Below are 14,387 nucleotides of genomic sequence, written 5' to 3'. Positions count from 1 at the left end.
TTTGAATGCATTGGAAACTCAGACACTATAAAAATGAATTTTTCATGAAAATGAACCTCTGTTTAGCATTGAAGCTTTGACAGTGTGGTGCTCCCTCTGTACTGAACCTCCGAGAGTGCATCACTCCCTCAGAACTGACCTTCCGAGAGTGCATCACTCCCTCAGAACTGACCTTCCGAGAGTGCATCACTCCCTCAGAACTGACCTTTCGAGAGTGCGGTGCTCCCTCAGAACTGACCCTCCAACAGTGCAGTGCTCTCTCAGTACTGACCCTCTGACAGTGCAGCACTTCCTCAAAACTGACCCTTTGACAGTGCATCACTCCCTCAGCACTGACCCTCCGACAGTGCATCACTCTCTCAGAGCTGACCCTCCAATAGTGCCACACTCCCTCAGTGCTACAGGTGTGGCTGCATGGACCATGTTCTCAAGTCATACAGAAACAGACCCTTCGACCCAGCTGATCCATGCTGACCAGGTTTCCTAAACTGAACTAATGTTTTCTGATTCAGTGGTGAGCCATCCATCACCCTCATGGGTCAGGAATTCAACTCTGGCTCACACGGTTTTACTGAGGAGCTAACAAGGTAGTTATGTGTGCTCTAACCTCTGCTATCCAAACCCTGTCTCTGTCACCCTCTGGTGCTGGGATTTGCTGGAGTAGAGTTGTCCAGCGAGGGGGTTTTGGCCAATACTACACCATGCCTGCTGAGCAACACAAAACAGGTGTGGAGTCTGATCCTGTCTGCTCTGGGATGCAGCAGGAACAAACATTTCTGAAGTAGTGCCAATTACAAACCAAAGTATTGCTGACAATGCTGGGCTAGAACAAAGACTATGTCCTCCGCTGATTGTAAATTCCGGTTGTCCCTATGCCTAGCCTGCTTCCTTACCGGGTTTCCGATGGACTGGCTGTTAATCTCTGGGCTGTAGGCTTCAACCTGTTTACTCAGTATGTGGTGACCTGCAATCTGTCTCTCCAGTTCCGACAACTGTGGTCCAAATCCGCCATTATTGACTTCTCTCTGTGGACACCGAAACAGAAGATGTTAAACAGAATGGAAGGTGGTGATGGTTTTGGACAGTAGAGTGCACCAAGGCCTGAGGTTGAGGTGAGGGCAGAGCACTGCAGACAGCTGTAGAGGGAAGGTGAAAGCTGGGGTGCATTGTAACCAGTGCTCAATACCTTTGAGACATAGGGAAACAGTTGTGTGTCGCACCCTTTCCATTGCTCATTTGCTGGTGATATAGTCATAGAGTTATACAGCACAGAACAGACTCTTCAGTCCAACTAGTCCATGTCGACCAGATAACCTAAATTAATCTAGTCCCATTTGCCAGCACTTGGCCCATATCCCTCTAAACCCTTCCTGTTCATATACCCATCCAGATGCCTTTTAAATGTAGCAGTTGTATCCACTTCCTACACTTCCTCTGGTAGCTTGTTCCACACATGCACCACCCTCTGCATGAAAAAGTTACCCCTCAGGTCTTTTTAAATCTTTCCCCTCCTAAACCTGCGCACTCGAGTTTTGGACTCCCCTACCCTGGGGAAAAGACCTTAGTTATTCACCCTCTCCAAGCCCCTCTTGATTTTATAAACCTCTATAAGGTCACCCCTCAACCTCTGATGCCCTAGGGAAAACAGCCCCAGCATATGCAGCCTCTCCCTGTAGCTCAAATCCTCCAACCTTGGCAACATCCTTGTAGATTGTTTCTGCACCCTCTCAAGTTTAACAACATCCTTGCTGTAGAATTGTACAACCAGAATTGTATGCAGTATTCTAAAAGTGGCCTCACCAATGTCCTGAACAACCGCAACATGACATCTCAATGCTCAATGTTCTGACCAATGAAGGCAAGTATGCCAAATGCCTTCTTCAACACCTTATCTAACTGCCACTCCACTTTCAAGGAACTTCCTCCTACATCCCCAGTTCGTTTTAGGTTTGGAGTGTCATCCAGTCAATCAGCACTATCCATACGATCAATTCTCCGGAGCATAATCTGAAAACATTGGGCACTGGGTCACATAAGGAAATCTTATCAAAAGCAAAACAGGAGATCAAGGAGCAGGAATTGGCTATTCAGCACCTTCAATCTACAGTTCACAGCTGATCTCATTATAACCTGAAACCACTGTGGATACCGAAGATATCTGAAACAAAAGTAGAACGTTCTGGAAATACTCAGCACTTCCATCAGAATCTGTTGACAGAGAAACAGTTCATGTTGGCGGTCTCACTTCAGAAACATCAAGAAACATGGCATAACGCAGTATGGAAGAGGCCCTTCGGCCCATTGAGTCTACACTGCATTCTTGACCTGAAACATTATCCGTGCACCTCCCTCTCCAGGGTTGCTGACAGACCAGAGAAGTATCTCCAAGATTTTATGTTTTGTTTGGAGAGAGTGCATAAGCAATTTACAAGAATGCTCCCAGGAATGAGAAACTTCAGTGATGAGGATAGATTGAAGACACTGGGGAATGCTCTCCTCAGACTGAAGAAGGCTGAGAGGAGATTTGATAGAGGTTTTCAAAATCATGAGTGGGCTGCACAGAGTAGATAGGGAGAAGCTGTTCCCACTCATAACGAGAATGAGAGGGAATATATTTAATGTGATGTGCAAATCGGAGAGGTGACAAAAATATTTTGAGACAACGACGATTGGGACCTGGAATGTACTGAGAGTGCGGTGCTGGAAAAGCACAGCAGGCCAGGCAGCATCTGAGGAGCAGGAAAATCGATGTTTCGGGCCAGAGCCCTTTATCAGGAATCGATTCCTGATGAAGGGCTCCGGCCTGAAACGTCGATTTTCCTGCTCCTCAGATGCTCCCTGACCTGCTGTGCTTTTCCAGTACCACACTCTCGACTCTGATCTCCAGTATCTGCAGACCTCATCATCGCCCACCTGGAATGTACTGCCTGGAAATGTTATTGGGACAATTGAGGTGTTCAAGAGAGCACTGGATGATTATTTGGATAGAAGTGGTGTGCTGGGATGGCGGAGGAAAGGAGTTTAACAGTAGGGCATAGAGCCAGTGCAGGCATGGTGGGCTGAATGGCCTCATTCACAGCCATGATAATTCTAAACTCTGTGTTTTCATGGAAGAGAGGGTGAACAGTGATAGATTGAATGACAGTGAGAGAGGAAGAGAAAGAGAAAGTAGGGAAAGAAATTCAGACAGAGGCTGATGAGGCCCACATCCAGAATTGGGAACGGAGGACGTGCAGTGTCCTCTGAAGCTTATTGGTCTCAGGAAGGTTACATCCACAGGGGGAGGTGGAGGCCAGGGCTGATATTAAAAACAAGGTGAGGATTTGGACTGCAATAACTTCTGTCAGTGAAAAGAGGAAAGAGGACATTGTGAGTTAGTGTGCAAACCTTCAATGAGCTTGTGTTGTGCACAGGGCAGTGAGTTAGTTCGCAAGTGGTGGGGTAGATACTGTACCTGCTTCTGTGCCAGGATGTCAGACCATTCCACGGAATTGTATCCTTTGGGGATTTCCAGCTTCTCATAGAGGTCTCGAAATGCTGTGCATTGTTTAGCCCAGAGTTCATGCATTTTCTTGACACTAAACAGACGTGGAACACACATTAAAAATACTGACCAATTCCAGAGTGGTTAACTCTGCAACCATTTCTAATGCCACATTGATGCCAGTCAATTATTAATAGTCAGCCGTGGCAAAGTACTACAGCCTCAGTGAAGCCCCTTCCCACTGAGTACCTCAATTAGATTCCAGTCTGTAATTCACTCCCTGCTATCTGTTATTCTATATATGAACCAGTCTGATCTCCACTATTTGATTCCAGACTGTAACTCACTCCTGGATATCTGTTATTCTACATATAAAACACTCTGAACCCTTCAATTAGATTCGAGTCTGTAGCTCGCTCCCAACTACCTGTTATTCTATATATAAGCCACACTAACCCTTCGATTAGATTCGAGACTGTAACTCACTCCTGGATATTTGTAATTCTATATATAAACCACTCTAATCCCCTCGATTAGATTCCAATCTGAAAGTAACTCCTAGGTATCTGTTATTCTATATATAAACCACACTAACCCTTTGATTAGATCCCAGTCTGTAACTCGCTCCAGATATCTGTTCTTCTATACATAAACCATCCATGGCTCTAAATTAAATGTCAGCCCATACCTCACTCCTGGTTATTGTCTGTATAAACCACCCAATAAGATCCTAATGTATATTACAGTCGCTGACAGCAATCCTTCTAGAGAGAAGCACCCTGAATTAAATCCCTGAAAATGACTCACACCTTCCGAATCCCTGCTCAATCTGTGGGTTTTGATCCTGGCAGTAACTTTCAAAGCACTGGGCTGTAACCACCCATTATATAACCCCTGAATTTATGCAGCGCCTGAAATTTCAACTGATCCTGACCTGGAACACGTGTACAAATGCTGCACAAGTGTGCAATTGAGTCCATTGTCAATATCCTACACCCTATTAAATGATTCTTATTTTCAAATATCTATTCAGTTCTCTTTAAAAGGTGTAACCCCAAAGTTGTTGGTCAAGCAAATCCTTGTTATGAAGGATCCTTTATTTGGACCAATCTACTGCCCACCTCTTCATTCTTTTGGGAATTCTGTGGGGATAAATTCTAACACCCAAGGATATCAAGTAAAATTTGGATCCATGGAATAAGGGTGTGTTAGTGAATGCTCTAAAAACATGAGATTAAGAAGAAGATGTGGCACAGTGGCTCAGTGGTTAGCACTGCTACATCACAGGGTGGGACGTTGCAGCGCTCCCTCAGGGTGGGACGGTGCAGCGCTCCCTCAGGGTGGGTCGGTGCAGCGCTCCCTCAGGGTGGGATGGTGCAGCGCTCCCTCAGGGTGGGAGGGTGGCCAGTGTGGTACAGCTCCCTCCCCCCCTTGGCTGACTGTCTGTGTGGAGTTTGCACATTGTCCCTGTGTCTAAGTGGATTTCCTCTGGGTCCTCTGGTTTCCTCACACAATCCAAACACAGGCAGTTTAGGTGGATTGATCATGCTAAACCACCCCTAGCGACCAGGGATTTGCAGATGGATGAGCCATGGGAGAAAATCCATAATGTGCAGCTCTAGATGGATTAGCCATTGTAAATGTGGAGATAGGTTCTGGGTGGGATGCTCTTTGGAGTGTCTCTTTGGGCCAAATGGCCTGTATCTGCACTGTAGGGACTCTATGACCTATGGGATTCATCAAAATTCTGAAGTAGAATCCAGACCATCACCCATTTTCACGGAGCCAGGATTCCCAATCACTTTGAGGACAACCGGGAATCTGAACCAGGTCAATATGGGTAAAAACCTGAGAAGGTTATGTCACATTGAGTCAGAATTGCATAGGACCTAGATAAGTTCCAAATTGACTCAGTTGAATTATTTCTGTGCGCCTCTCCCATTTTTACAGTCCAGCGCTATCGGTATGAGCCCAAGTTTGGAATAAAATGTGATTCTGAAATAACTTTAGTAATTCTCGGGCTGGACGTCGGCATCACTGGATGATGAGAGCATATTTATTGCCCATCTCTGATGGTCCGGAGGAATTGCATGGTGAGCTCAGCTCATCTACACGTTTGAAGATCATTTCAGAGAAGAGTAAACATTGGTTTTGAACTAGAGTCACACGTCAGCCCAGGGTTTAGATCAGAGTGGGGCTGGAAAAGCACAGCAGGTCAGGTAGCATCCAAGGAGCAGGAAAAACGACGTTTCGGGCAAAAAGCCCTTTATCAGGAATGACCTGCTGTGCTTTTCCAGCCCCGCTCTGATCTAAACCCTGGTTTCCAACATCTACAGTCCTCACTTTCACATGTCAGCCCAGACTGGGTAAGGACAGTAGGGTTCCATTGTGAAGCAGTTTAGGTTTTTAGGACAATCCGACAGCTTCATGCTCACTTTTACAGACAGAAGCTTTTCACTCCCAGATTTTCTCCAATACGAATCCCCAAACTGTACTACTGAGATTTTAACTCATGTTCTCTGCATTAATCATCCATGACACTGCAGTGTCCCTTAAATTTCAACTCACTCATTTTCGATTATGTTAGCCTGTGGGTGTTTCAGCTTCTTTGCCTTGTCGACATCCAGGAAAAGATCCTTAAGGAGTCCCTCTGATCGAGCCAAATTTTCATTGTTCACCGACTCGTATTTGAATGGGCGTTTGTTCTGGTAGTTTATTCTATCCTGAAAAAAAAATCAATCAAGAGAAACAAACATGGTCAAATCTATCAAAATATATCCTGCCTGCAGACACGGTTTGTTAAGAATCCATCCTGCTGTTGGGTCTTAATGGCATTTTGTGTCAGTTTTAAAGTTTCTATCAATTTATTTAACATAGCCAGAGAATCTAGAGAGACTTCTCCTTCTCAGTTATGTGGCAAAGTATCAGACTGACCATCCAAATATCGCCCAGAAATTTCTTGCAATTAAATATTAGATAGATTGAAGCCACTGTCTTCAAGTATTTTGTTCCCTTGTGACTGACTCAGCCGAGCTGCATGGTGAAGCTTAACCACACCTTGAAGCCTTTAAACATGTAGGGGAAGAAATCAGCCATTTTGCCTGCCAAGTCTGCTCCACCATTTAAAGAGATCATGACTCATCTGTTAATCCTCAATTCCACTTTGCTGCCTTTTTCCTGATTCCGTTACTGATTAAAAATATGTCCATCTCAACCTTGAATATACACAATGATCCAAATTCTGGCCTGAAATATTTATCAAAGTCTTTGAGGAGGTAACAAGCAGGATAGATACGGGGGGAAGCATTGGATGCAATAAAGTTAGATTTCCAGATAGTGTGTGATAAGGTACCACATGTTAAGTTACTTAATAAGATAAGTGCCCGCGGTATTGGGGGTTATACATTAGCATGGATAGAGATTTGAGTCAAAAGTGTGACACTGGAAAAGCACAGCAGGTCAGGCAGCATCCGAGGAGCAGGAGAATCAACGTTTCAGGCATACGCCCTTCATCAGGAATTCCAGAAAGGTCAACTGCCCTGCTCCATGGATGCTGCCTAACCTCAAAGAGTCATAGAGATATACAGCACGGAAACAGACCCTTCGGTCCAACCCGTCCATGCCGAGCAGATATTCCAACCCAATCTAGTCCCACCTGCCAGCACCCTCCAAACCCTTCCTAGTCATATACCCATCCAAATGACATTTAAATGGTGCAATTGTACCAGCCTCCACCACATCCTCATTCCATACACGTACCACCCTCTGCATGAAAAGGTTGCCCCTTAGGTCTCTTTTATATCTTTCCCCTCTCACCCTAAACCTATGCCCTCTAGTTCTGGACTTCCAGACTCCAGGGAAAAGACCTTGTATATTTATCCTATCCATGCCCCTCATAATTTTGTAAACCTCTATAAGGTCACCCCTCAGCCTCCGACGGTCCAGTGAAAACAGCCCCAGCCTATTCAGCCTCTTCCTATAGCTCAAATCCTCCAACCCTGGCAACATCCTTGTAAGTCTTTTCTGAACCCTTTCAAGTTTCACAACATCTTTCCAATAAGAAGGAGACCAGAAGTGCACACAATATTCCAACAGTGGCCTAACCAGTGTCCTGTACAGACGCAACATGACTTCCCAACTCTTGTACTCAATACTCTGACCAATAAAGGAAAGCATACCAAACGCCTTCTTCACTATCCTAACTACCTGCAACTCCACTTTCAAGGAGCTATGAACCTGCACTCCAAGGTCTCTTTGTTCAGCAACACTCCCTAGGACCTTACCATTAAGTGTATAAGTCCTGCTAAGATTTGCTTTCCCAAAATTCAGCACCTCGCATTTATCTGAATTAAACTCCATCTGCCACTTCTCAGCCCATTGGCCCATCTGATCAAGATCCTGTTGTAATCTGAGGTAGCCTTCTTCGCTGTCCACGACACCTCCAATTTTGATGTTAACTGCAAACTTACTAACTGTAACTCTTATGCTCGCATCCAAATCAATTATGTAAATGACAAAAGGTAGAGGACCCAGTACCGATCCTTGTGGCACTCCACTGGTCACAGGCCTCCAGTCTGAAAAACAACTCTCCACCATCACCCTGTGTCTTCTACCTTTGAGCCAGTTCTGTATCTAAATGGCTAGTTCTCCCTGTATTCTGTGAGGTCTAACCTTGCTAACCAGTTTCCCATGGGAAACCTTGTCGAACGCCTTACTTCAGTCCATATAGATCACAACTACCACTCTGCCCTCATCAATCTTCTTTGTTACTTCTTCAAAAAACTTCAAAGACCTGCTGTGCTTTTCCCGCACCACACTCTCGACTCTGATCTCCAGCATCTGCAGCCCTCACTTTCTCCATGGGTAGAGGTTTGGCTAACTAATTGAAGACAGCGACTTGTCTTGGAGCATTTTCAGGGTGACAAATTGTAACCAGTGCAGTGAGGTGGGAATATTACAAACTGGATGGTCTACAGCCGTGCCAGACTGGAACCAATGTCCTTGGGGGTGCTTTTGCCAACACTGTTGGGTTGGGTTTAAACTAATATGGCAAGGGAATGGGAACCAAATGAGGAGGTTAGTGGACAGTAAGGAGGTAGTAACTAAAGCCTGTAAGGAACTAATAATGAAGTCAGCATGGCTAAGGGGAAGAGTAGGCAGGGAGCAGATGATGAATGCAAAGGGATTGGTGGTCTGAGGTGCATTTGTTTTAATGCAAGAAGCGTAGTGGGTAAGGCAGATGAACTTAGGGCTTGGATTAGTACCTGGGAGTATGATGTGATTGCTGTTACTGAGACTTGTTTGAGGGGAGGGCATGATTGGCAACTAAATATCCCAGGATATCAATGCTTCACGCGGGATAGAGAGGGAGGTAAAAGGGGTGGAGGAGTTGCATTACTGGTCAGAGAGGGTATCACGGCTGTGCTGAAGGAGGGCACTATGGAGGACTCGAACAGTGAGGCAATATGGGCAGAGCTCAGAAATCTCAGAAATAGGAAGGGTGTAGTAACGATGTTGGGGCTGTACTACAGGCCTCCCAACAACGAGCGTGAGAAGTAGATTATAGAAAAATGTAGGAGCAACAGGGTGGTGGCGATAGGAGATTTTAATTTTCCCAACATTGACTAGGATTCACTTAGTGTTAGAGGTCTGGATGGAGCAGAATCTGTAAGAAGCATCCAGGAGGGTTTTATAGAGCAGTATGTAAATAGTCCAACTCAGGAAGGGGCCAGACTGGACCTGGTGTTGGGGAATGAGCCCGGCCAGGTGGTTGAAGTTTCAGTAGGGATTTACTTTGTGAATAGTGATCACATTATCATAGGTTTTAGAATACTTATGGACAAAGACGAGAGGGGTTCTAAAGGAAGGCTGGGGGAAGGCCAACTAGAGCAAAATTCAGCAGGAGCTGGGGATTGTAGATTGGGAGCAGCTGTTTGAGAAATTGTGAGATTAGCTAAGAAGGAATAGAAAGCATACATAAGGTCTGACAACTGAAGACAGACATAGCTTTGGAAGAATATCGGGAAAGTAGGACCAATCTGAAATGAGGAATTAAGAGGGTTAAGGGGGGTCATGAAATAACTGTAGCAAATGGGATTAAGGGAAATCCCAAAGCCTTTTATTTTTATATAAAGAGCAAGAGGGTAACTAGGGAAAGGGTTGGCCCACTCAAGGACAAAGGAGGAAAGTTATGCGTGGAGTCAGAGAAAATGGGTGAGATTCGTTGCATCGGGACATGACAGATGTTGGGGTTAGGGATAGATGTTTGATTATTCTAAGTCAAGTTGGCATAAGGAGGGAGGAAGTGTTGGGTATTCTAGAAGGCATTAAGGTGGACAAGTCCCAGGTCCAGATGGGATCTTTCCCAGGTTACTGAGGGACATGAGAGAGGAAATAACTGGTGCCTTAACAGATATCTTTGCAGCATCCTTATACAGAGGACTGGAGAATTGCTAATGTTGTTCCCTTGTTTAAGAAGGCTAACAGGGATAATCCTGGCAATTATTGGGTGGTGAACCTGACGTCAGTGGAAAGGAAGCTGCTGGAGAAGATACTGAGGGATAGGATCTATTTACATTTGGAAGAAAATGGCCTTATCAGTGATAAGCACATGGTTTTGTGCAGGAAAGGTCATGTCTTACCAACTTGGTAGAATTCTTTGAGGAAGTGACAAAATTGAGGGAAGGGCTATAAATGTCATATACATGGACTTCAGTAAGGTGTGTGATAACATTCTCCATGGTAGGCTGATGGAGAAAGTGAAGGCGCATGGGGTCCAGGGTGTACTATGTAGATGGATAAAGAACTGGCTGGGCAGCAAGAGACAGAGAGTAGTAGTGGAAGGGAGTTTCTCAAAATGGAGAATTGTGACCAGCGGTGTTCCTCAGGGATCTGTGCTGAGACCTCTGTTGTTTGTGGTATACATAAATGATCTGGAGGAAGGTATGGGTGGTCTGATTAGCAAGTTTGCAGATAACACTAAGATTGGTGGAGTAGCAGATAGTGAAGGGGACTGTCAGAGAATACAGCAGAATATAGATAGATTGGAGAATTGGGCAGAGAAATGGCATATGGGAGTTCAATCCGGGCAAATGCACGGTGATGCATTTTGGAAGATCCAATTCAAGAGCAAACTATACAGTAAATGGAAAAACACTAGGGAAAACTGATGTACAGAGAGATCTGGGTGTTCAGGTCCATTGTTCCCTGAAGGTGGCAACATAGGTCAATAGAGTGGTCAAGAAGGTATACGGCATGCTTTCCTTCATCGGACAGGGTATTGAGTACAAGAGTTGGCAGGTCATGGTATAGTTGTATAAGACTTTCGTTCGGCCACATTTGGAATACTGTGTACAGTTCTGGTTGCCACATAACCAAAAGGATGTGGATGCTTTGGACAGGGTGCAGAGGAGGTTCACCAGGATGTTGCCTGGTATGGAGGGTGCTAGCTTTGAAGAGAGGTTGAGTAGATTAGAATTATTTTCATTAGAAAGACGGAGATTGAGATGGGACCTGATTGAGGTTTACAAAATCATGAGAGATAAAGACAGGGTGGATAGCAGAAAGCTTTCTCCCAGAGTGGGGGAACTCAATTACTCGGGGTCACGAGTTCAAGGTGAGAGGGGAGAAGTTTAAGGGAGATATCTGTGGAAAGTTCTTTATGTAGAAGGTGGTTGCTGCCTGAAACGCATGTCATTGGGGGTGTAGAGGTGGTCGTGATAGCGTCATTTAAGATGTACCTCGACAGAAACATGAATGGGCAGGGAGCAAAGGGATACAGAACATTAGAAAATAGGCAATAGGTTTAGATCGAGGATCTGGATCATGCAGGCTTGGAGGGCTGAAGGGCCTGTTCCTGTGCTGTAATTTTCTTTGTTCTTTTTTCAGGGGATTTGAGAGTCCTCGTATATAAATTACACTGTGCAACTTTGTGGAAATTGTTGACTCTGAAAAGAACTACCTCCACCATCACACTGACTCTGTGGTTAGCACTGCTACCTCACAGCGCCAGGGACCCGGGTTCAATTCCAGCCTCGGATGCCTGACTGTGTGGAGTTTGCACATTCTCCCCGTGTCTGCGTGGGTTTCCTCCGGGTGCTCCGGTTTCCTCCCACAGTCCAAAGATGTGCAGTTCAGGTGGATTGGCTATGGAAACGGCATGGTGATAGGTTGGGGATGTGAGTCTGGGTAGGATGCTCTTCACAAGGTTGGGGTGGACTTGATGGGCTGAATGGCTTGCTTCCACACTGTGGGGATTCTTGGCCTGAGCTCACCCTTTGACTGTGTTTTCATTCCATCCACACTGGACTTTTGGCAGCATGTTGCTGACCACGTCCTTTCCTCCATAAGTGCATTCCAAACTCTGCTGCCCATCTCCTCACTGTTCACCCTAACCCCTCTCTGGTGCACGGGAAAGATCCCGATTAGATTATTTCGAAGGACAGCAGGAGTTTGTGTGCTTGACCTCCTGACCAATAGTAACCCTTCGGCTTATCCAGTCATGTACCTCATTACTGACTGTGGGATCTTGCTGAGTGCAAATTGGCAGCCCCACAGTGCATAGGACTCCACTTTCAAAATACTTAACATGTCAGAGAGATTTTGATAATGGAGAATTCATTTCGATAAAACTCTTTATTTCACCTGATGCTTCTTTCTTGTTGAACTTCTCAGCCATTTCAGTTATGTTTATGGCCCACTGGGGAGCCCCTGTCTAGCACTTGCAGTTAAAGAAATTGTACTCACAGCTCGCAGCTTCTCCTCCGCCTCCAGGATATCCTTTTCCACCTGGTCGCCATTAGTCTGCATACGGGAAATCAGCACAGCCAGCTCACTGAAATAAACAGGACATTGTCACACAGGGAGAAAGGGAAAGAATACATACCATCATCAATAGATATGACACAAGGGGCCACTTGGGCCAACGTGCCTGAACCAACTCTTTGCAAGGGTTATATTAATCTTAGATTTCACCCACTGATCTGTCAATGTCTTCCTGTCATATATTTACCCGATGCTCTTCTGAAATTCACTGAGGGATTGCAATCCAGATCATTACAACGCACCTAGTTGCTCGACATTCTTTTTCTCTTGTGAGTTTTTTTAAATTCTGAAACTCTGGTCACTAGCAGTGACCCAATTGAATCCTGTTTCAAATCGTAACCTACTGACCGACCCTCACTCACTAACTGACCAACCCTCACTCACTCACTGACCGACCCTCAATTGCTAACCAACTCAAAGACCACCTCACTCATTGACTAACCCTCACTGACTCACTGACCCTCACTCACTAATTGACTAAGTGACTGTAAGCGAGGTGGTTGGGGGTTTCTGAGTTCAGGAGGAGCCTCAGCCCTTGACCTTGTCCAACAGGTATGAGATTTTTGCTCCCTGTATGGATGAGGAAAAGGGCTGTGGGCAGGATGAGCCAGCTGACCACGGCACCATGGTGCAAAAGGCCATTCAAGTGGTAGTTACAGGGGATTCTATAATTAGGAGGACAGGTAGTATCCTTTGTGAGACGGATCGGGAGACCCACAAGGTGTGTTGCCTGCCCGGCGTCAGGGTACAGGACATCTCTGACCGGCTTGAAAGGATATTGGAGCGGGAGGGGGAGGATCCAGTTGTTGTGGTGCACATTGGGACAATAATATAGGCAAAGCTGGGAAGAAGGACCTATTTGGGGATAATCAAGCACTAGGAAGGAAATCGAAGAACAGGTCCTTAATGGTTACAATCCCCGGATTACTGCCCAAGCCACGTGCTAAGTGGTATAGGGATAAGAACATTAGAGAATTAAACACACATCTAAGAGATTGGTGTGGGAAAGAGGGATTCCACTTCATGGGACATTGGCATCACATTTAGAACCGGGGACATCTGTACCAATGGGATGGTCTCCACCTGAACTGATCTGGATCCAGTGTTCTGGCAAAAAGTGTGGCCACTAGGACTTTAAACTTGTGAGTCGAGGAAATGGGAAAGGGAAAGCAACAGCGTACATGGAGTCAAGTAGAAAGATAAGCAGCAGGTTAGCATGTGTGCAGGGTTTAAGTTCAACACAGACTAGGAATGAAGCAAAAAGGAACGATAACTTAGGACATATTACTAGAGATGTTGGAAATCCTGAGGATATGAAAATTAGCATTAAGGCGCTTTATCTAAATGCTCTTAGATTACTTTCAGTGTGAAAACAGGCCCTTCGGCCCAACAAGTCCACACCGACCCTCCGAAGAGCAACCCACTCAGACCCATACCCCTACATTTACCCCTTCACCTAACACTATGGGCAATTTAGCGTGGCCAATTCACCTAACCTGCACATTTTTGGATCGTGGAAGGAAACCGGAGCACCCAGAGGAAACCCACGCAGACACTGGTAGAATGTGCAAACTCCACACAGACATTGCCTGAGGTGGGAATTGAACCTGGGTCTCTGGTGCTGTGAGGCAGCAGTGCTAACCACCATGCCACTGTGCCACCCACCTCGTAATATTTGTAACAAAGCAGATGAACTAACGGCACAAATCATCGTGAATGATTATGATGTGGTAGGCATCACCGAGATGTGGTTGCAGAAGGTTCAGGACTGGCAGTTAAACATCCAAAGATTTACAACTTATCGAAAAGACAGGGAGATGGCAGAGGGGGTGGGGTGGCCTTGTTAGTTAAGAACAAAATTAAATCTATGGCACTGAATGACATAGGGTCGGATGATGTGGAGTCTGTGTGGGTGGAGTTGAGGAACCACAAAGGCAAAAAAAAACCATAGTGGGAGTTATGTACAGACCTCCCGGCAGTGGTCAGGACCAGGGACGCAACATGTACCGGGAAATAGAAAAGGCATGTCAGAAAGGCAAGGTCACGGTGATCATGGGGACTTCAATATGCAGGTGGACTG

The 14,387-nt window shown here is 45.6% G+C and overlaps 1 protein-coding gene across 1 annotated transcript in view; it reads right to left on the bottom strand.

Moving 5' to 3' along the window:
- Window positions 1-14,387, bottom strand: part of evpla (envoplakin a) — an 85,444-nt gene that overhangs the window by 44,462 nt on the left and 26,595 nt on the right. Inside the window, exons 2-5 of the mRNA XM_072558185.1 lie at window positions 12,230-12,317; window positions 6,053-6,207; window positions 3,455-3,578; window positions 894-1,025 (exon numbers count right to left, since the gene is read on the bottom strand). Coding sequence (XP_072414286.1) covers window positions 894-1,025; window positions 3,455-3,578; window positions 6,053-6,207; window positions 12,230-12,317 — 499 coding nt within the window. The remainder of the gene's footprint in view (window positions 1-893; window positions 1,026-3,454; window positions 3,579-6,052; window positions 6,208-12,229; window positions 12,318-14,387) is intronic.

This window comes from Chiloscyllium punctatum, chromosome 39, assembly GCF_047496795.1.
Source record: "Chiloscyllium punctatum isolate Juve2018m chromosome 39, sChiPun1.3, whole genome shotgun sequence".
Classification (NCBI taxonomy): domain Eukaryota; kingdom Metazoa; phylum Chordata; class Chondrichthyes; order Orectolobiformes; family Hemiscylliidae; genus Chiloscyllium; species Chiloscyllium punctatum.
This window is presented reverse-complemented; position numbering and strand designations above follow the sequence as displayed.